The 24,519-nt window shown below is 41.6% G+C and overlaps 1 protein-coding gene across 2 annotated transcripts in view; it reads right to left on the bottom strand.

The window, feature by feature from the left end:
• Positions 1-24,519, bottom strand: part of EPB41L5 (erythrocyte membrane protein band 4.1 like 5) — an 873,454-nt gene that overhangs the window by 800,012 nt on the left and 48,923 nt on the right. For both annotated transcript variants that reach the window (XM_069224616.1, XM_069224615.1), the window contains exon 2: positions 1,668-1,852. In XM_069224616.1, the coding sequence (XP_069080717.1) occupies positions 1,668-1,847 (180 nt within the window). In that variant the 5' untranslated portion in view covers positions 1,848-1,852. The remainder of the gene's footprint in view (positions 1-1,667; positions 1,853-24,519) is intronic.

The following is a 24,519-nucleotide window of genomic DNA, read 5'->3' as shown; positions in this document are numbered from 1 at the left end:
TTTTTCAGACAACATTCCCATCAAGGGCTCTGCCAATGCTGGGCACCCAATGAGTTGGCAGAGGACTCTCACAGATTCACAGATCACTCTGCCAGCGCGGACATCGACAGGTCAAAAAGAGAAAGGAGTACAGCTCTGGGAGATCTGGAGTGATAAATCGGCTCAGTCTTATGAGTACAGTCGACAGGTTGGAGACCACACTTCCTACCCAGCCACAAGCTCAGGCAGCGTCCAGCCTGTGAGGCACAAGTAGTCTTGCCCCACACTGGGCCACCATGAGGACAAGGTGCATAGCTTTGGTTGATGGCATGCGTCTTTGGGGTGGAGGCCCAGCTGGGTTGTTTCAGGTGAGTCTACAAGGGTGTCCCTCGATGGTGGCCTCTGCTAAAGGAGAAATCTATTCCGTTGAGGTACCACAGTCACCATGCTGCATCTCTTTCCCCTTCCAACCCCCCCCCGGCACTCCAAAACTACAGACAGGGCCTCATCGCCAAAAGTTCAGCAGCATCCAGTGAAAGATGGTGGCATTTAGCAGTGACACATTAGGATTTGTACATTTCCTGATTAATGCACACGGTAAGCCTCTTGAATCGCAAAGGATTGCACCTACACCTGGAAAGTACTTTCTGCATCTGGAGGTAAACCCAGGGCCCCGATACACTACAGCTGTAGCCCTTCCCCACGCCACCTGCCACTGCGAGTGTCTGACTGGTACAACATACCGGTGTTGGGATGGGTGGGAAGGTGGTTGCTAGGGCTGCCAGTCTGACCCACCCCTACACACCCCACCCAGGCCCACAAGGAACTCTGTAGTGGCCGTGTAAGCAGGCTGTAATGGCAGATAGCAGCAACTACCCCCCACCCCCTCCCAGATGATAATCCCGGCACAACATCGCGTCTGCCCTTCTTGCAACTGCCGAGTGCCCAGCACCAACAGGCACCCCCGGTGCTACGAGTCAGGCTCTGGGCTCTCAATATTTCTCGAGAGGTGAAGGATTTTCAGGCTCCGAACAGGCGTACCGCTAGAGTACATCTGCCATCTTGCACCTCCCCAGACCGCATCCCCCACCAAAACAGTTGACAGACATGCCCATCCATCACTGTATGAACGGGTAAGTGACTGATCGGTCTGCATTTAACAAGTTTCAGTTATGGAAGATAACAGCCTTATCCTTCCCGTTTTCAATCTTTTTCCTTGATCAATTTCCAGATTGCATAAATATCTGGACCTCATCAAAACGCATGAACAAAACTAATATTGTGGGCTACAGCACAGTTGCCTGCATCACGATGTCCATCACTTTACACTCCTATCACGACTATTTGGTATGATGCCTGACTTAGATAAGGCAAAGTAAGAATGTTTGCCCATGAACTTAAAGCACTTTTCTTTTGCTAAATTCTCCATTACCGTGTGTGTCTCTTTGCTCGACTCTCAAGGCTTCTATGACTGTCGCCTGAGCTTAGAAATCTCTAGTTGACAAGGCACTTTATCAAACTTTCAACAAAGGCTTCAATCAGCACACACAAGTTATTCCACGCATGTCTATTCAAGAACTGTAATCAATTTGAGCTCTGAAAGAGGCCTAAGAGGAGCATTTAAAAACATTAAACTGTCACAAGAGAGAAGGTGTAGCAACTCAAAAAGGTTGACTTTGCATGCTTACCGGCAGATCCACACTGACGTCTGTTCCATCTAGCAGGGAGACTCTACATGTGATTATGGATTTGGCATCTCCTGCAGCAGGAATGTGTGTTGCAGCTCTCTGTGCCTCTCGTAGTCGTTCTTTTTCAGCATGCTTGCGCATGGACCGGCGCCCCAGTGTACGACGGAAAAACCTCAACATCTTAACTAAATTAAAGGAAACACATGTGAAATTATTGAAAGAGGTTTGACTCTTTATGATGAAAGTACTACAAGTATGAATTCTGCAAAAATATGAAATAAATCACTTTCACCCTACCTCTGCACCGATGTGGCAACTACACATTAAACAAACGGGTCAGTAAATGTTATTCTTTACCTGGCGCAGAGCTGACCTGGCCCACATGTTGATAAATTCTTCCAGGAGAATATAGAATTGTGTTGGAGAGCAACAGTACTGCCTAATCGGTTTAAAACCTAACTCTTGAATGTGCATAATTCACAACCTGCTAAAATGCAATTTTTGGTTAGCATTATTTTCAACTATAAAAAGAGAAACATCTAGTTACAAAAAGTACAAAAACATGTGTTCCATGACCTGCACTGATCTGCAACTCCCTTTGATCAACAATGAATACCCTGTACCTAACCCATGCCTCCTTTTGTTAACCCTATCAAGAACCAAACATCCCAATAGCTCTGTTAAAAAAAAAAAAAATCAAAATCACACCCTTAGAGAACAGAGGAGAGCAGATAAAGAAACAGCTTAAAACCACAAATCTAATCGATAAGTTTACAAGTTCTTTGCTATAATCTTTGTTCGTTAAGTATTGCCCTCAGTGTATGAGGTATTGGCTTGCTATGGAAGAGCAGGCATTAAATACAATAAGCATTTGCAACGCAATGGGTCTCGCATTTGCTGGAGTTCGAGCTGGTAACGTTGTAAATTCCTAACTGAACTTTTCTTGCCACTTAAATTAAAAATGAAAACAAAAACAGCTAACATAGGCAAGCCGATTCAAAGCGCCATGGCTGCAGTGAGCATGAGCGCGAAGGAGACACAAAAGGAAAAAAAGTTTGCTTGCAGTCAAACATATCAGCAATCCCACAATTAGCCATGTAACAGGGTCGATGTCCAAGACGGTAACCAAACTGCCCGAAAGAGGGACAAAGGTAAAGCATTTACCAATGATAAAGGATTTTTGAAAGGCAAGCCCATGAAGGAGTGATAATGATGGGTAGGCGGTGGGTGTGGTTAAAATCCCACAGATATATTACAAATCCGAGCACCTGCGAGCTCGATCTAAAAATGTAATTAAAGAAACCACATGTAGTGCACTCACTAGAAAAAAAACACCCAGATAAGAAGAGGTTTCAAATCTTATGTGTTAAACTGGCACAATGCTGAGCAGCCAAGGTGGCTTAGAATTGAGTGCTCGCTATAAGGACTGGTCTAAGGTCTTCTGGGGCCCCAGGCAGAAAGGAAATCAAAAACATAAATATTAACATTAACAACATAAGCACATATATTTTACACTTAAATTGAATGGAAATACATTACATTAGACACACTGGATTGAAAAGTTTTGCCTATGTCTCTCCGAAACTTGTAAATTCAATCTAATATTAACAATTTGTTTCCAAGTTAGTGTATTAGATATGTATGTGTATGCGGTATTTATATGGCGCAAACCAAGCTGAAAGACTGCTAAGCACTGTACAGGATAAAAGACACAGTCAACGTGACATAGGAACAGATGGTTTGTGGATCATGACCATTATTTATTTTTTTATTTTTAAAGAAGTGAAGTATTTGCCACTTCCTAAATTGGAGTTAACTTCGGCTGTCCGGATGAATACGGAAATAACATCCCAGATCTTTGGGGCATAGATGGGGAAATGCCTTTTTCTTGCTTATTCTTTTTTTAGCACAGCATCACCTTCTTCTGGCTGAAGGTGTCCTTGCTGTGTGTGGCAAGTCACTTGAGATGGCAAGCTTGTCTCCTAGAAGGCATGGGTGTCAGTCGTGCATTGCAAACTTAGCCAAAAGCAGGAGAGCACTGTACAGGGTCAACGACAAGCATACAATTGAATAGAGATGGGAAAGCTAGCGGGTTTGTGGACGTAAAAGCATTGTGATATCTGTGCAGATAACACAGCAGAGCTTGAAGATGATACGGGCCAGCAAGGAGGACCAGTGGAGTTATGATGGGGTCATATTTATTCGTGCAAGGCATGCTGCAGCATGTAGAATGCCCTTCAGGTGGCCAGTGTGGATTAAAGTTCCAAGATGGTTTCCCAGATACCCAGAGCAAGATACGGAATGTGGAAGAAAGATATGAAAGCAAATAAAATAGTGGAACAGAGTAGTTTGATTTATGTTAAATGTATTACCATAGCCAGTGAAAAATACCAAAAACTACACTATCAGAATACAATCATTTGTAGGCTAATAGTCTTTCATGCCATGGTTACAACACCCTTAACATCCCTTGAAGCCTTTAAATGTAGCAATACTAATTATTAGTATACGCTTATATGGTTCCAGAATGTATTTCATCTTGTAAATTAGTATGCTGCAGATTCAGTTAACAGAATTGAGATACAGCTCTTCTGATTTGATTTCTCCTAATTTTGAACACATGTTTAAATGCAATTAAATAATGCTGCAAGCCAGGTTTACTAACTCGTCCATTTCCTTGGGCCTCAGTGTTGGCTATAGCTGCAAGACCCATGGAAGAGAAGCCAGCCCTCTAGGGTTGTGTCTGGGTAGTATTGTAACAACATGGATCATATTTTCATGTCTAAAAAACAGCAAAAAGCAAAACCTTTCCCTAGAACTTCTAGGGATATAATAATATAGAACAAAATATCAGGGCCTCATCAGCGAAGTAAAATCTCTCAAATTGGAAGTGCACAGAATATAGAGACAAATGGTGTAAGCAGAGGTCTTCTAATTTGGGCGAGGCACCCAAGGAGATCCTCAATTTACCATAGGAGACCTCAGCAGTGGTTGACATCAATTCAAGCATTCCATCCTTCACTTTTTTGTATACTTTATTGAGTAGCCGTAAGTGGGTTGGGTATGCCCAGACGTGGGTCTGTGTTCACGATCACTGGGACTAAGCTGTACCAGACTGATGAGCCTTAATTAAGGCAACACTTGTCATGGGTTGTTGTGTCTTGGGTCAGGTCTGGACTATTCCCTTTGGAGCAGGGTCAAGACGGATTGCATACGGCTGGATCCAAACTTAGGTGCCATGGTGTGCAAATGGAGTGGGATGAAGCCTGAGTAATTACTAGTTGCTCAGATTAATTCAAGCATTCCATCGATCACTTTTTGTGGACAGTAAAATGCAGCCATAATTTGTGGGCACTAGACTCATAACTCCATAAGGCCACGGTCCCGTTGCACTATTGATAGCTATGCCCTTCAGAGGGGCCTCTTGCCCTCGGGCAGCCATGGACCAGCCACAGACCAGTGCTGTAAGACCAAGAACAGCAGGCACCCTCCCAGCAATGGGCTATGGACGGTAGGCCTAGGGGAAGATGGACCTTTCCTGCCCTTCACAACTCAGGATTATGGCTGGGCAGTGCATGAGAGAAGGGACCAGTGGCACAGTAATGCAGCCATTGGCCTTGATGCAAGAAAATGATGCCAGACAGTAAAAAACAGCCATAATCTGGGTGCATTGGGTCCAGAACATCCATAAGCCCTGGTGCCACTGCAACTGCTGCACTACTGATATCTACACCCCTGACCGAAGCCCCGAAATAGGCCACACCTCTCATAGACTGGTGCCTCCTCCCCTGAGTGTCCAACTACGGCAGCTGCAATGCCCGAGGGAGGGCCTGTCCCAGGCCTCACAACTCTGGAATATGACTGCAATGCCGATGGACAAGAGGCAAGTAGCACAGCAATGGTGCCATGGGTCCTGGTGCAAAATAAAAGTGGTCCCCCAATCTTGCTCACTGGCTGCACAGAAAAATAAAGCCATTATTTAGGAACACTGAGCCTTTAATACCCTTGGACCCAGACCCACTGCACCTGCTGCACTATTGATGGCTATACTCCTGACCAATGGCTATGCCTGGGCAGACAGGGAATGAGCTAGGCCCCTCTAATTTGCATTCAAAGTAAAATCACAGGAAATGATATCATAGGACATGGACCTGAACACTGACCTATGCACAGAGACATGGTACAGAGCTGTGAGACAGTTTCAATAGGGCCCGGGGATGGGCCAACATGAGGCACCCCCAACCTCCTGGTACTCTCAGGCATGGTGTAGCACTGAAAAGATTAGATGAGGGAGCCTACTAACCAATGGACCTCGCAGCACATAAGCATGACTACAAGGCCCAGGGAAAAGAGGCACTCCCCATGGCTTAGCAATGCTACACCATGACTACGAGACATAGGGTAGGGGCCTCCTCTCCCCTATGCCTCACAACCATAGTATAGTGCTGTGAGGCCCAGGAGAGGGAACCCAGGATAGGAGAGCCCTTTACCATTGGTCTCACAACAATAGTGTAGCACTGCAAGCCCAAGGGAAGGATGTTCCCTCCGATGGACCACCCCACCATGATCCACAGCTGTGAGGCCCATGGGAGTGTTGCCTCACTGCCCTGGGCTTTACATCCATGGTCTGGGACTGCTAGACCCAGGGAAGGAGAATCCCTTCCCTTCAAAGACATGTTCCCCAGACATCGCTGCAAGATCCAAGTGGAGTGGCCAATTTCCATTATAACTTCACAGGACAATTTATGCCCTTAGAGAAACACGGCATGTGTGGAGACGCATTTTGTGTGCAGAGACTTTGGAAGAGGTTTATTGGGGAGCAGGGGAACTAAGTCACATAGCTGATTTTTGGGGTTTCATTCTAAATCCACCCCCTCTAAAACAGGACATGTTAAAAGTTTACTCAGCTGGAGATGGAGTTTAGCCAGCGTGATTACTCTTCATACTAGATTTGATTTCTAATCCTCCTGGAGTAAGCCTTGACTGCTCGCAATTGCAAATTTTGAGCGACAAGTTTAGAAAATAAACCCTGGTATCCAAACTGGTACTAATTAAGGGCAACCAATGACCAGGCAGTGTTAACAAGTGCACAAATGACAATATAATGAAGTAATACTTTCATAAAATGTGCTAATTATGCCGCATAATATGCCTTTTACTGGTGCATAATTTACCAATCCCAGACTCTCTCCTGCCACAATTCCACTGGTTCTGCTGCTCCCAGAGTACTTTGACTCAAGGTAAAAAACTGCTAGTCACTGAGATTTATAAAAATGTACTCAATATTTCCTGAGAGAAGGGAGATGCTCAATCATGTTTAATAGTCACCTAAATACAGTACAGTGGCAAATATATAGCCTTTATACCAAGTAGCACTGTACTGCAGTCCTAGGTCTACTATTTTAACAAACTGTTTCATCCTGGAGAAATAATATTCTCCCTGTGCCTCATCCACTGATATGACAATACGGCAGCACTTTGAAACAGCCTTAATGTGAGAAACAGAACCCAAAGGCATACTCCCAGCTCAGACTCCGCTCAAGGTCCAGTTTGAACCGCAAGTCCATAAAGAGACAAGCTTTCATATGGCTTCTGCCTGCCACCCCAAGATTTTCTTTATGGATTTTCTTTCTGGATTCTGTAGAGAAAGGTCTTAATGACCGGATTCCTTGGGAGAAAACATTTTAAATTTAGACAACATTTTGTGAAATGTATTCCAAGGGAGATGCTATAGGCACTTAAATGTAGCTTGGACCAGTGCCTCATGATTGCCTTAGAGTCCCTGCATACCTCAAGTAGGTCGAGTAGCGAGATTTACAAATTAAGGTGGTATCTGGGATACTAAACATATAAACATCTTCTACCCATGAGAAACATGATGATATGGGGTATCTAAAAGATAAACATCTTCTATAATTGAATGGTAATGGAGACCCAAAATTAAGAGTAAAATCGAATTTTCCACCCAATAACTTAGTTCACCTATAAAGGGCATTTTATTCAAATCATAGCCCCTTTCCTTTTACATCTCCTCTTTAAATATGGCTGTCCAGTTTCCCACTTTTCATGGGAAACACGACGCAGACCCCCTTCTATTTCTACTACCTTCTCTGATAGATACCAGGTGAGATCAAATATATGCCTGCTTGGCGTTGGGCAAAGCTGTTTCTCAGAGAGGTGGCGTGAAAGGGAGATGGCGTGTTGCCCAACGAGAGGACTTGGGGATTCGATTTTGCTGACTGGAGCTGCTTTGCCCACCCTCCCGCTCCTCTGGAACCCCTGTGAAGGTGTTTGATAGGTGAGGACTGAGTGAGTGTGTCATATTGATCAGACGGCTAAAGTCTGTGCGCGGAAATGATACTAGGAGGTGGGGATATGGCGCAAGGCTGGGAGACCGATAAGCCGGATATCACTGTTAGAATTATTATTCTTCCCATATGAGACAACTTAACTACAGAACATGTAGAGCTCTGTCGCTTATTCAAAGGTTTGCTATACTGCCTGACGAGAGGACTCGCGGACTATATTCCACCAGCTGAAGGAGCTTTTCGCTGATTTGACGTACAGCGGAGATGCTCAAGGGCCGGTTTTCACCATTCAAAATATTTCTCTAATATGGCATAACTCAATTATCACCGTTCTCCATCCCGTTGAACTTTACAGTTCCAGGGTACGCAATAACTTGAGTGAATGAACACTTTTTTTTTTTTTTTTTTAAGTATGTTATACGTGGAGTCCTAGAGATTGAGGAATTTTGTTGGGACAAATGTTGGCATATCTGTTGTGGATGTCTAGGTTCCCCCAATCTACAAAGAGGGTGTGAACTAAGAAGTGGAATAGTAAGATCAATATATTTATATTTCTATTTCTGTTCCTAGATCCTTATTGGCTTGAATTAGAAGCCTCAGTGGGTGGCAACTAATGGAGTTTGCCACTCTGAATAAGACCTTTACTGCAAAGGGGCAATAGGTGAGCCATTACACGTCTGTTTCTTTCCATCCCTTCCCTTTTTCTTCAGTTAGATTTGTTCTTTCTCTCTCTTTCAGTCTTTGTTACTTTTTCTTTACCAGATCTCTTTTTCCTCTTCATTAATATTGATCTTTGAGCATGAAATATTGGGATCCTTTTTTTTAATTGGGAGAGCACCATATAAGTAGGAGTCCGTCATACGTCACTTTTTTCGGATCATGAACAGGATTCACGTGTTGGTTTGCCGTGAAATGAAGCGAATATATATATATATATATATATATATATATATATATATATATACACACACACACACACACACACACACACATATACACACACACACACACATATCTACCTCATTAATTAGTATGGTTGAAGATACAGTAATCTAAATAGGACTTTGATCAGGCAAATAGTCATCTTGGCTTTATATCATTTGGTTATAGATATGCTAAAGATAGGACCAGATTTCCCTGTGTGCAATTTTTAACATCAAATACGAATATTGTGCCCTGAGGAAGGTATGTGACCCCCTGGTCGGCACGATCCTTGGCCGGATATGACTGAGATGCTTCTCCTCTTAAATCCTTCAATATATATTCAATAAAACGAAAGGCATTTGGAGAACGATTCATCGAAACAGGTGAACAATACATTAGGATTGACTCAATAATACAAAAAAGATTTTTTATGAATATACAATGCCTTGAGTCATATTTGAAAATTACCTATCCAAAAAATTTAAAAATCTATTTTACAGTTTTTCCTATCAGGGAAGGGGCATGGAAGTAATAACCATTAGGCCATCTATGTTTTTACAGCTTTTTTAATTGGCAAGAATGAGGAGAGTATGTAGGTATGCGTTTTTTTTTATGGGAATTAATAATGTTGGTCCATCTTTTTGTGATAGCGATATAATGATAGTTAATGCATACATGAAAATAAAAATAATCATGTTGAGTAATTGCGTTGTCTGTATACGTTCATGCTTGACGCCTAAATAATCATTATAGGGACTTCAGTGTTGGAATCTTAATAGGAGGTGCGTGTTTTTTCTTTTTTGCCACCCCAAGTTTAACCAGGATGTGGCTTTACAGCTAGAGCTGCTGACTTTGTAACTCGGGAACCAGGTTCCAGTCTTGGTGTCAGCTCAAGATCCTGTGATTCTAGGCAAATCACTTAACATTCCCTGTGCTTAAAAAAAGAAAATGTCCTTGTTTAATTTAACCGGTTCTCATGTAAAGTGCTACAATACCCTTGGGTCGGGTTGCACTATACAGAACGGCAAAAAAAAATAGGTTTAATTTCTCACTCAAGGCTATTTGCATCTATGGTTGCCACCTGGCTGGTTTACTGTCCAAATCTGCTCCGTTTCATGTCCTGGCATGTACAAAAATAAGCAAATCACCTAAAGCTGTTATTTTTAGCCATTATCTGTACATAATCAAAACAGAAAACACATGTAAATGTGTCCTACAGCTGCGTTTGATCTTCGAGTAATAATTAAGGTAAACAAAGGCAGAAACTTCTAGTGACAAATTAATACATTTGGTTTTCTTTAAAGCGAGATTTAATATTGTGTCCCGGCCTTTGCAGACTTCTAAAAACAACAAGTGGCCTGTATTTTGCTCTTCGAAAAATGGCAACCCTATTTGCATCCTAGAAGTTGAAGATGATCCTGAACCTTCATGGTGCAGGACCTCTACTGTGCGGCAACACCCCACCCCACCCCATGGACAAGCATCTCTTTCACGGCTCATCAAGGGGTGAAATAGTAAAAGCTGCTCGTCATTCCTAAGGGCCACTTACCCTATTTATGGTAGTGCTACACGTGGCTGAGAGGCCCAGGAGATAAGTGCCCCTCCCTTGGGCCTAACAGTGCTGAAGAATAGGTGCAAGTCCCAAGTCAAGGGAACCACTGGCAAGGGGTCCCATGTTGGAGGTCTGAGTGCGGGGCTGTGGGCAGCTGCCCTTGCCTTGCGCTGTCCTGCTTGCTATTGACATCTAGTGTGATCTGCAAGACCAGTTCAAACCTGCAGGCAAAGCTTCAGAATGTTGTGGTTGAAGCACAGATCATCTGCAAATACCGTCACCATGTACTTGCCCAAAAGGCTTTTATCTGGGATGGAAAATGACACTGAGGCACATGTCACCTGTAGTTCTTGAGTAGGAAAATTATCCCTGTGTGGATGGGCTTATCACGGCCGATCTCTGTTAATATTCCTGCACTTAATCTGGAACGTGAAATTGGCGACAGGTTTACAACGCTTCCTAGTACCAATACTGTTTGATGTTAAAACGTAGCAACATACCTAGACCAACCCCCTCTTAAGACTTGAAATAGTGTGTTGCAAAATGGCATAAACCAAGTTATCCTTAAATACTTCTTTAAAGATTCTTTCTATACCTCATGATACAAATTCTAGAACATTAAATCAAGCCTTCAAAAAGATGCCTAAAGACAAAACATGTGTCGACTGCCAGCTTTTGAATAGAATTTTAAAACATTATGAACCCTAGGGACATTTTTAAATAAATCACTTAGATTACTGAAACAGTCAGGGATGACTGATCTATTGAAGAACTACACGTGATGCGTGTTTTGTTGTGATTTTCCGTAGTAATGTTTAGATTGTGAACGATTTTGGCCCCACAATCAGGGCACACCCTGTGGTAGCAGAGTGTAGAATACCAGGAGAGCACCACATTCTATTCAACTTACCCAGGTATGACAATTACTTTGACCCAAACTATGCCCTTTAGATGTGCATTTCTGTGACCACTGCTACCAAACGTTTTTCTATTTAGGTTTTTTCCTATCTCCTGATGTTTCAGCATTATGTACTGCAGTTTCCGTTTAGGAGATACATTTACATTTTTAGTGCTGAGTATTATATATGCTGTATACTGAGCATCTGGGTCATTTACTCAAAATGTATCATTTGTAATCTTTATGAGGATTCATATGCAGTGCTGAATGTTCCCAAAATGTTGATGGCCAATACATGGAAAATTAGATTCACTGGGCCCAATGCACAAAGCTTTTTCTAGGAGTAGTTGTGCCTTACTTCTCCAGCCACTGGTATAAATTATCCAATAAATAATCAGATACCATTCATACAGTATTCTCTGTGAGTACTTGTGTATTAGTGAAAACCTTGGTGCAACCTGCATTTATATTTCCAGGAATAAAAGACAGGCTTACGCACCGAGAAAAGATTTATGAAGTCCAAAACGTTTTAACTATGGCTACGAATGTCCAAGTGTGTTTGTGTCTTACTCAAGTAAGACGAACATACCTTCAGAAAAAAAGGTTTGTGTTTAGTCAATCATGCTTGGTTATTCAACTGTAAATTACACCCAAGACAGGAGTAACCCACAACTACTTTAGAGTCCACTTAATGAGTCAGGATTCTTGCCGCAAAACACTCCCTGTTACCATTTTCACCTTTTTCCTTGCTCCTAAGTAGTCAAAATGAAAATTCAAGTTATTTTACGGGATTGCATAGCCCTACTTTTTTTATATGAATTTGTTTCAGAGGCTGCATGGTATTCAAATAATAGTACAGATTACATAAGGTAACAGTTTAAAATGAGCAACGACAAAGCAGTTAGGTTTTGCCTTTATATGTCAAGTGCAGAGCTACTGGATTCCAAAGCTTGTAGGTAAAATATGGTTTGAAAAAAAGTAAGACAAATAATCAAAATACTGGAGGAAAGGCAAGCACATGTTTTGGTGATCTCGAAACTACCTAGAATTCAACTTTGTCAAGCTTTACAAATGGCATGTTTTTCTCCAAATACTTTTCGCTCTGGAGGCTCTTAACAAAATGTAAAATAAATAAGGCAGAGTCACAAAATAAAGGGAAATGCTTACTTAGGCCAAATTTATTTTCCACAGGATTCAGTCGTTTGGTCCTCCATAGCAACCCAGAGAGCAGAGATACGAGCCTACTGGAGAAGTGCCATGTTAAGTACACATTTTGCCTCACACTTCAGCTGAGTACAGCAGATGGCCCTTTCCCCAAAACCATAAAAGGCAATGGGTGCTAAAGCTTGTACTTTCATGCTGTATGTGAAATGCAGGAGACAAAATATTAACAACCATTGAAATGTACTCTTCAGTCTTATCACAACAAAAATATCCACGTTGTCGTGCTTTTACAGACCAGAGTGGCGGCAGGCAGTGTTCCCTCTAATTGTTTTGTTTGGTGAGCGGCAGTGCAGTGACTTTGTGCACATTATTTGGAGATGTGTGTGCAAATGGAACTTCCCATTATTCATAATGCAAGCAAGCCTGTTATCTCTTGGATGGTCGGGTAAAATAATTTAATTATTTACACAAATTAACCAAATGGTAACTTAGAATAATAATATTTAAAATATAACTGTATTGTCTAAATTAAAATAGGTAGCAGTGACATTTCAGAGAGGGTCTCATGCAGCTAATGCAATAATCCATTCTTTGCAGTCCAACAGAAGATCCAGAAAGGAGTTTTGTTAAATTTAACATGGTCCTTTCCTAATTCACTGCAGCTTGTCCCCTACCCAGGCTTCTTTCTGCGACACCCCCAGAGCACAGACTCAACTTCTTACGCTCTTCCCCAAATAACCCTCTACATGGTCTAGCAACCAAGTACTGTAGGCAACATGTTCAGGGTGTCACCTGAACCTTAGATGGCATAGCACTCCAGTCTCACCCGGTCACCAAAAGTAACAGTGAATAAGAACTTACACCTGCATGCTACTTACTGACAGCATAACTCTCCAAAACTGAATCAGACTCTGATCCGCAGTGGAAATGTTCGGAATGTCATAATATGAAATACCAAACTGTGCTGCAATGTCATACAAATACTTATACATTCTCTCCCTCTCTGTTTTGTTTTAAAAACATGACAATGAAGAGAATGTGGTACTACTAAACATGTAGAAATATGCTATTAGAGCACTGAAAACTCAATGATAAATTCTGAACCTTTCTATCAGACCAGCTAAGTAACGCTTTTAGGTGATGTAGTAATGTAGAATTCAATGCCCCACTAGTATAAAAAATTTGAATCATTTTTTTGTTTGGTCTTAAAAAGTGCATGCTTTTATTTTTGTAGCTTTGTGTAGCATACACAAGGTTCAACAGGCATCAGAGTGCTTTACAAAGAGACTGACAAAGGGCAAATAGAAATATACAATACTGAGAAAAAGGAGAGAACATTAAGATAAATAACAATATTTAAATCTGAATACAGTTTGTGTTTATTGGGTGGTTAAACTAAGAATTGTAGCTTCTAGTGTAATTAAATGTTTACAAAATATTATAGGTGGAGGAATCACTGAAACTCGAGCCTGAAGCCAGGTTCTGGCTTAGCTCAAGGTTCTTATGGAAGCTCGGCTTCTGTCTGTCTGCCTCCCTTCCCTGTACCCTGGATGTTACGTTATAAACAGAGTTGTTGACTTTGGAGCAGGGGAATCAGATTCAAATCTCAGAGTAAACTTATTATTTTCTGATTCTGGGCAAATCACTTAATCTTCCCATGCCTATAATCAATGAATGGTGACACTGTACAATGTAACTGGTGCACATGTAAATTGCTCCAATACCTTTGGATCATGTTCGTGCGATATGAAAACTGCAGAAAAGTGCACAAAGAGGTAAAGAGAAAGCTTTAACATAAGAAAAGTCAAACAGATACCAATTTACTGCCTAATTTGTACAAATGGACACCAGGAACCCTCAATAAATTGTGGCTTCCCCCATTTAAATTGTGTGATCTTACGGAAATATTTTATTTTAGCAAAACTTTTTTCTTCAATATTGCGTAAAAAAAGCACTTTCCAATATGCGAGTTCAGAACATCAGTTGTACAGAAACCTATGTTTGATTTAGTAGACTATATTATTGCTCAATTACCTGAGCCACATACAGGGTTCACATGAAAATTGCTTTGCCTCCTAGTTCACTCATTGTATATGTTTAAATGAAGTACTTCTCAACAGTGCTATAATCTGATTATTAATGTCAAAACTTCCATATGTTAAATAAATACACATTTTGAGTTTTTTTTAGAGGTTTTTATCATATTTACTTGACATTTGATGTAGACTTTCCCTGCTAAATATGTTCAGGGCTGGACTCTTGCATAGGCTCTCCCCTTTAATTTGTCAGCTCACCCACTTGTACAAAGGTTTGGGATCCCATGTTAAAAAAAGGAAACTGTGGAAATAGTAATCTTACTGTAGTGTGCAGGGAATTTGAAGAGAATCAGCAAATTTTGACAAGCCTCTCTGTGCATACAGTGAATAATCTTGCAGCCACCTTTTCCAAAATGACAATCTTTAACTTTTATTGCTAACACATTAGAAAACACAGAATGAGATTATTTTAGAAAAACAGGCTTTACCCTACAGTGAGAACGATTTCCACAATTACACAGGATAAGTTATTAAAACCAAAGTTTTGTACAGGTGGGAAAGCAAACAAATTAAACGGGAAGCGCCCCTGCAAGAGCCCTGAAAATATTTAAAAGTAATCATTTGCACCAGATAATGGGATGATCTTTGTCGTATTTGGCAGCGTTTGTCTTTGTGTCCTGGACTGTAATAAAAGTTAAATGCTGCCAAATACGATGGAGATTGCCCCATCCACAGATGCAAATGATTGCCTTTCATGTTTAATTCACCTCCTTTGTTTTATTGCTCCTCTGACAGATTTAGCAAATTAGACCTTTAAGGTCTGTCCTTTGAAATGCGCACTCCAGTGTGCCCCCTGTGCGGAGATTGATTGCGGTGTGCGAGGCCACCCAGGCGCGCACCTTAGAGGGAACATTGGCGGCAGGTATTTGTAGTGGCTGAAAGCAGCACATTAGGGAGAGAGTAAAAAAAAAAAAAAAAAAAAAGCACTTTGTTGGAGTGCTGGAAGAAGAAGAAGAAGACAAGCATTTGTAATGCAATGGACCCCCTATTAAAAAAAAAAAAAAACACACAACAACATGAGTGGAGACTGAGGAAAGAGGACTTAAAATAAAGTTAGCTTTAAAAAAAAATGAAACTTTGCAATTTTGTTTTTTTGCCAGTCACAAGGCTTCTGTTTGCAGGGAACTGGAAGTTATGACAAAATAGAACCTAGACACGTCTGGAGCAGCGGACAGGCACTACTAATTAGGTTGAAATCAACTGGTGGTTGATCCCTGCTCCATACAAAAGGATGGAAATGTCAGACATGCCTTGACAAATTATGAGGCTGTAAAGAAGAGTACCACGCACACCAACAAATGGTGAGCAACAGGCGGGTTTCCAAGCCCTTTACTGAACCCAACAATGTCTTGCAGGTCGTTGCAGGCTCGAACCTAAAAAGTAGTTTCCTAAATGCAAGCCGTGAAAGGCAACAAGTCAACCAATCAAAGGGATTGGAAAGCGGCAATGCTCCAGGTGAGGGACAAACAAGACAGGCATTTGCAATGCAATGGGTCTCGCGTTTGCTTGAGTTAGAGCTATTAGTGTTGTAAACTAATAACTGGACTTTTCTTGCCACATGAACTGAAAATGAAAAGATAAATAGTTTCACATAAGTAAGCCGACGGCCGCCATGAGCACGAAGCAAAAGGAAACAGAAGTTTTTTTGCAGTGAAACGTATCGACAAAAGTGCAACTATCCATGTCACTACTAAAGTGCAATTAGCCATGTAACAGGGTTGATGTAATGTAAAGCGCGCCACTACTGCCCAGCGAGATCTCGCTGCCTACAAAATAAAGAGAAAAGATAGTCCAGAAACCACATGGAAAACATAGAGCCTTGTATGTTTTCAGAAGTTGGCCGGTGCGCCAGAGGAGGGCTAAACACCAGAAAAGGCATGACGTATGCACGCCTTCCACTAATCAAATCAAGCGAATTTTAAAAGGCAAGCCCACGAACCAGCCAAACTGATGGGCTTGACATTGGCATGGTTACAAGCCCGTAGAAGGTCCACAGGGAGAGCGCTTTGCGTGCTCAACCCTAAAAAGGAAGGCAGGCAAGCCACTGAACAAGGAGCAACCAAATAAGAATCACAAGAAAGCCAACCAAACTTGAGCCATGTGTGAGCTGTAAACCCACTGTAAATTAACATTAGGTCTTTGGCAAGCATACAGCTTGTGGTGTTATAACAAGAAAGTTTTTAGTATCCAGATACTGCATCAATTTTTGTCTTTATTCGGGAACCTTGCTGGCTTAAATAAAGGTTCATGCCAGAAATTAGGGCTATTGATGGACAATGCATTTTTACTTAACAGGTTTCTATTTGTGGACTCATCTCGCTTCAACTGTTAAATCTGTGTCCTATCTTTCAAATATGGATGCATTATGAGTTTGTCATACAGAGCTGGCGTTTGCGCTGGTTAAACTGGTGAGCGCTGAGAAGTATCAATGTTCTATCTTATTTTATGGTTTTTAGAGTTGGCCTCAATAAAACCAAAAAAGTACAAGTGAAAAATAACTTGGTTCTCAATTGCCACACAATTCCAGTGATGCAGCTTATTAAAAAAATTAAGCAAACTGCTTAAATGCTGGCTGAAAGCAATGCACTGCTTTCAGCTGAGCCTTCACTCAGTGTTATATTAGTTATATATTGCCACGGGCGGGGAAATAAGTTTAAAAATTGTTAGGGTTGTGCTGGTGCCTAGCAGGCAGAGAACATTTTCCTGCAAAGACAAGTGGTCAAGGTGGCGGGGGGGTGGGGGGGGCGGGGGGGTTACGACAGAAAACCTAACGCTTTAAATCTGCCATCTTAGAAAGCGATGCAGTCTCATGCCTTCACTCATGAAGTTCCAGACAGCGTGGTTAGTGAAAACCCTGGGCCAGGGGCTCATGGGGAAGGGGTCAGAACCTGCTGTGCACAATGTAAAAGCCTTCCCAGCAGGCAGTGGGGGAACGGTGCTGACAGCGGGGCCCGGCTAAAGGGAAGAGTCTCTGCAGTAATGTCCGTCGACCTGTTTATAGTTACAGGCAACATTTTACCTGCCACTCCAGCAGTAAATGTTCCCACTTTCCATAGGGATCTCAAATTCTGAGCGATTATCACAATTTACTGAACAATAACGGAGTGGCACGTTATTGAGAAAAGTAGAACATTGCTCGATGAAAAGAGGGAGGGAGGGAGACATCTTAAAATACACATAATTTGAAACTCGGTGCAGCACTAAATGACGATAAATTTCACAGAAGCAGACCCAAGGGTGACTAGGAAGGAATGCATGCTTAACATCTTTGGAAAATAAATGCTTAGAAGGGCATAAATTTCAGGGTACCAAAGGCAGATTACTCAGTAGCAGGGGAACAGCAGAACAAAAAGCAGCCATATTTCTCCCAATTTCCACGCTAGTCAGTTGTTCTAAGTCGGACTGCAACCACTGATGACTTTGTGGCTTCATCTTTCAGACCCTCGAGGCTTACACAAGGCTCGCTTCCTACACGGTCCAGCTCCTCCATTAAGCTTGAAAAGAGAGAAAGCACATATTCACAATTGCAACTGGGCCCCGCGTCACTTATTTATCTGACGTCATAACGCAGGGCAATGACCCTGGGACGATAAGAATGCTGTACATAAAAACAGGCAAGAGAAACATGGGAGAGAGGTAAATTTGCTAACACAAGAGAACTGGCTAGCACGAGTCATTCGGATTCCTATCTAGATGCTAGTGAAGGAGAACAGATATGAATACTCTAAAAGCATCGAAATGAGTTCACAAAATTAACAAGTTGTCAACTTAATTTCGTACTCCGAGACCTGCTATGGTCAAATTAAAAGGACAACACACTGACCACAGATTCAAATGATATCTTTATGAAAATCAATTGACTGAAGCAGCAGTGGTTGACTGGGCATCTGGACAGCTTAAGAAGTTGAGGATTAGGTTTGCCTACAATCAAAATGAAGGTGGCAACTGAACCAGGATAGCTAAGCCTCACTCATACAGAGAGGCACCATAACAAATCAACCGTAAGAGTCATGTCCACTCATGAACCTCCAGCAGGGACAAGGGGATCTTAAGTGCATTGGGAACAGACCTCCCAAGCCTTGTGGTCACAGAAAGATCGTGAGGGCTCTTTGCGAGAGCCTTGCTGAACAGCTCGTTTTACTAATATCTTTGCCATTGGTATGTGGTAAATGCATATTTATATACAGATGCACAGACACTGGTTTTCTATTTCAATTACCACGTTTGGCGTGCCTTACTGTCTGAGAAAACCCCCAAAAACAAACAAAGCTCCTGAGAACTAGAAATGTCCCAACCTCAGTTTCCCAACTTTCGACATACTGCCTCAGATGAAGTTATATGGGTATTTGGGTCCAAGAAAGACATGATAAAGCACCGTCTGATTCGAGAAATGTACGTAACTGTGCACGCAGAAAAAGTCTACTTAATCAATAAAGCAGTGGCAGGTCGAATTGTTATCAGGTTAGTAAATTGTAGAAACGTAAGAAAAATACAGTTAGACTAAATGAAAAGGGAGAAATTGAAAAAAAAAAAATTCGGATTGGAGAAGATTGGTTTTAATTTTCAAGGTTTCTACGGGCAAGCTCTTAACTTCAATAGAAAACCATTCGCTTTATCAAGCAAGCCGGCTGGACCAATTCTGCCCTTCATCCTTTCAAAGTGAGTTCCAATAAATTGGCTTTTACCAACATCATTTCTGTACAGTGCGTAAAAGTGGAAAAACTGATGTTAAACAGTAATTAAAGCACGTTTTAATATAGTATGTAAAACGTTATCCAAACGTTATGCATAGCACAGTGGCTTTTATAAAAGTATGTTCTTCTAAAATAAAATTGTGTATTAAATATTTTCCAAAAGAATTGCAGGATCTATTGATAGACGAATGATCAAATAGACCCAATGCACAGATCTGAAAGTTACAAGTTTCAATCGGCCTTTTATCTTTTAAAGGGTGATTTTTTTATTTTTTTTTAAAACCCCGAGTTTGGTAGAAGACCAATCCCTTATGTACAGTTCTATGACACCGCAATAATTTATGGAAGTATGGGCCAGAAAGGTACAGAAACTGTTACATTCTATTACCAACAGGGCAGAGCTGCTCCTATTAGGTCTACTTTCTGGCAATCGATTAAAATAATTCTTGACCGGCATTAGCCAACCCAATTGTCCGACTTCTGTCTGGCCATTTTCTTTTATTTATTTTTTTAAGTAACGCCTACACAAAACACAAACTTAATGTGGGCAACAGAGGCAGCTTCCATAACATAAGTACAGATACAGGACTGGTTGTTGCAGCAGGAGCAGTGCAAGGTAGACAGGGAAACACAATAGGTACAACCGACTAAGCAGTAACGCGTGTTTCCTCACACACAGTAGTTGAAGCAGCAATGCACGATTTTCTCATGAAGTGCTACAACACACGCCATTGATGTGTCACTGCATACAGAACAAGTTAAGAATTTGCAGCTGCAGTACAAGCTTACTGCTGTGTGTGTGTGCGAGAGAGAGAGAGAGGGCGGAAACAAGAGAAAGACACTATCCTTACAAGGACTTGTGAGAGATTAGACGCTTCACCCTGTGCAAACTGGACTACCCACATGGCAAGGTCTTCTAAATGATAAAAACAACTTCAATAGCGTGTGCCAAAGTGTGTGGGGAAGTGTATGACAGTGTTTGCTGGTGGGAATAATCATTCAATGGTGTGCATTCCACATGTGGACTGACATAACATTTTGATTTTTATTCTATTGCAGAAGGCAAATAATTGCTACATTAGATGGAAACAGAAATACCTTCGGTTTACTTTTTTTCCTGAATAAAATGTGTTCTTGATGATTTTTTTCACAGTAATATATGGGTGCAAAGTCCTTTCAAAGATGGGCACTACATAGGCCATGTGATCTGTACGGATTGGTGACATAACATTCAGGTCTTAATCAGTCTGGTTTTGGTTGCTAACTTTCAGTCATTCGATGACGCATGCGAGGACGGGACCTTTACTGGTGGAAAAGGCAGTGGGGACTTCTACCAGGACACCAGCTAGTTCTGGGAAGAAAAAAAAGGGGGGGGGGGGTGCGGTGGTGCACCAAGAAGATGTGAGCAGAGCGAAAATGGTCTTGAGGATCAGGGGAGAGGGTAAACTAAGATAGGTAACTGAAGTGAGGAAGGCAGGGGTGACACCTCAACATACAACTGTGGCCAGAGCCACCATCGAAACTACAAGGATACAGGTAGCTCTGAGATCAATTAAAACATCTACATACATTAATTTAATTTAATTTGAATAAGGTCGAAAAAAAGAGACAATTCCATGAGCGGCAAGACTGAAATGCATATAGCAAAAGATGACTGGTAAGCAGCTGCTGAAATGTCACTCATTTCAAATGTTATTTCCAACTTGATTATCCACCAGTTTATACAAGATACACCGTAAAAAGGGGAGTTTGTATCTAAAATTACAATGAACTAGATAGTTTGCATACCACAGAGTGCAGTTTAGTGGTAAATTGTGGCCAAGAAATAAAGCCTACTGGCAATTTTACGGTCTCGCCTAGCAGACCCATTTTAGTGGTTTGTGGGGACATGTGAACCATACCAAAAATGTAGTGTGCTTGGAACCACCCACTGCTTACTACTGATTGGCTATTTCACTCATTTGATCACTTCTTTTTTGATGGCTCGCCTCCTCCTCCTGTTTGTCCTGCCCCTGGAGCACAGCCTCTAAACCAGCTTTTTAACTGGATGGCTTCTCCTTCTCCAACGTAGAAAGATGCTTTTCTCTCTAATCACTCCATGAGAGTATGTGTTTTGCAGCTCTCTCCCTTGCATGCTGCTTTCGATCCTCGAAATACCCGCCCTAGTGCTCTGTTTTCCTCCTCCAATTTACTGTCTCTCTCATGTACTGCTTCTCCAATCGGATACTCCCCACCACACGCTCAGTTTTGCACCCTTCTCCCAGACTGTAGCTTAATTGTGGGCGCGCACAAAGCGCTCTGTCCATTCTGTAATGTCTCTTTGGGCTTCAAACCATGCCCATGTCACGTCCGTCACTTACATTGGTTCGTGGGCCTGCCTTTTAAAATCCGCTTGCTTTCATTTGTGAAAGACATGCATATGTCATGCCTTTTCCTGTGTTTAGCCCACCTACACAGCACCAGTAAACTACTAAAAACATAAGTTTTTATGTTTTCAGCCTGGGGTCCGGACTACTTTATCTGTTTATTTTCCACGCAGTGCGATCACGCTGTATTTTACATAGTGCGATCGTGCTGCGTTTTTTCCCTTTACAACGCTAATAGCTCTAACTCGAGCAAATGCGAGACCTGTTGCATTGAAAATGCAGTTTTTATTGACCTACACATCTATCACTCCCCCCACCTGCTCCTTTATTGCTTCCTCACTTTTTTTTTTCTTTTATATTTATCTCTCCGAGTGGTATCCACCATCTGAGCTAGATCTGGGCACCTTCAAAATATGGGATCCAGATTCTACATTTCATTGTTACACAAAGGGCAGATTCGGAGTTCAACACGAGTCCATGACTCCAAGCTCCTAAAACAGCTGCTATAAGCAATTTATCTGCTCGTAGCATAAACATAGTTCTTCTGACATCATGACCAGTAGCCATTGATGATTATGATTGCATCATACCAAATAATGGTGTGTTTACAATGATTGTATTTTTTCAATGAAAAACAAAGTATTTTATTCAGATTAAAGTTGGTTTCCTTTTAAAGGAAGTCTAAGATGGCTATATTTCTGAGTTAATAAATAGTTCAAAAGGTATTCACAAAGTAGATAAAGCAGGATATAAATTTTGTTTAACAACATTTGACACTTTCTCAGAAAGCAGCTCTTCCTTTAAAACGTAAGTTAGGATTCCTCGTTTAGAATGTAAAATATTATATCCCCCTACATCAGCACAGAATTAAACATAGGTACTCAGAACTCCCAATTCTAAACACAGAGCCTGAACTAGCGTGTTATGTGCTTCAGTAACAAAATAACATATTGATCTTTAACTCATGCTGAGGGGAAAATCCTATTTCAAAAAGCTGTATATTCTGTCCCAGAAGACAATGTACATGGAATTTTGGCCTTCTACAGTTTTATGAAATGTATAAAGTGCCTTTTACAAATGACTTTATAGAAAGTATTTATTGCTCCACTACATAAAGCCTTGGAATATACATGTGCAATGTGGAGCTTTGCATCATGGTTTTGTGATAAGATTCTACCTAATTTTGGGTAGGTTTTCTATTGACTTAATATGTTATCCTCCAATTTCCAGTAAAAGGACCTGTTCTTCCTAGAATCAAAATACATAATTATGCTTTTCTGCACATTAACTTTAAGAAAACGTCGTAGTGTAGTCATATAAAACAATGCAATTTCTCTGTAAGCCAGAGTGAGACCTAATAAATTCAAATTGTCAAAATATAAAAGAATAGCACTTCAAATTTTCTTATTAAGGAAGAAAGCTGCTAATAAAAATAAAATGATTGGGCAAGTTGCTTATATAAAGAGAAAAGGGTAAGGGAACCAACCAGTATGCATCTTTGTTTCAATCCGTTCTCAGTCTGAATCAAATAAGACCACCCCCAATTTTTTCCCCCCAACAAGACTTTGCACCACGTTGACAGTTAAAATTTCAAGAATCTGAGGGATTCCCAGCCATGCCAATTGTTCCTCACAAAAAGGGGGCCATCCACGTAGTCAAAAGCAGTTGAAAAGGCTAAAACCCTGCGGCAAAATATTCTCCACTTCAACCTGACCTGAGACCTGCAAGTATGTTCTTTGCAAATATCATGCCTATAGCGTTTGATAGAGCAACCTGTCTTTAGTGTTGCAGTTTTATTTTTATTTTTACTTTTTTGTGCCGGAGTAGAATAATACTCCCAGTCCAAAATGTGTTAATATCGGCTGTTCCATATCAGTGCCTGAATACTGGTGCTAGAATATTGGCCAAAGCTTTCAAAATGACTTCAAAACTGATATTAGAAGTTTTTTTTTTTTCATACATATGGGTAGCAGAGTTGGGCTAAGTCCCTATATCTTTCTACATCTATGCTGAATGACTGCCGTTTTCGGGCTCAGGTCAGCCTCCACCTGGGGAAACCTACCAAACCCAAACATTTCTGGAAACTAGGCACCCAGGGGAGTCTTGTGCAGCCCCTCTCATTGAGCCCAATTTGATTAGTGCCCATCGAAGGTGCTAAGCCAAGTCACACAAGTGGGGTAGCACTTTTATCAAGATAAGTGGAGGAACACTAGATGGTAGGAATGTTGTGGATTCCTGCTGATTCTGGAGCTTTACATCACAGAAATGCAAACAAAATGTGCCATTTCAGACAAAAGTAGGATGATTGCAGGGCACTGTGGATAAGAAAACTTTGTGAGATCCACACGCAGCATAACAACCTGGACTCCTCCAGATCTCTATTTTTCAGAAATGTTTGGGTTGAGTGTGGGATGGGGAGGGGGGCTGCCCCCCCTCACAGTGACCTAATGCTCCCTCGTACAAACCCCAACCTCAAGAACAATGAGGAAGAAGAAGCCAAGTTTCTTCCTGCCTGTCCAGCAGGGATTCACAGACCCTTTAATGGAGGGATTGCTGGAACGGGGATAGCATCCCCTTTCCAGCGGTGTCTTCCTCAAACTAATTCTTGCTTGTGGATCACGTGCGTGCAATGGCGGAATCTACTAGACCCCAACAAGTGTTTGTTTGGGGGTTGGGAATGGCCCCTCTGACACACTGGTTGACCCCCCCCCCCTTAAAATACACATTGATTTTCTGTGACTTTAGGAACTTAGTTCCAGGGGGTGGCGGGACTGGGGGGAGGTCGCAATCAGCAGGAGGTTAGGAGTGACCCAAATGGCATATGGACCAACCATTTTAAAGGATGGGGTG

The sequence above is a fragment of the Pleurodeles waltl genome, chromosome 3_1 (assembly GCF_031143425.1).
Source record: "Pleurodeles waltl isolate 20211129_DDA chromosome 3_1, aPleWal1.hap1.20221129, whole genome shotgun sequence".
Classification (NCBI taxonomy): Eukaryota; Metazoa; Chordata; class Amphibia; order Caudata; family Salamandridae; genus Pleurodeles; species Pleurodeles waltl.
This window is presented reverse-complemented; position numbering and strand designations above follow the sequence as displayed.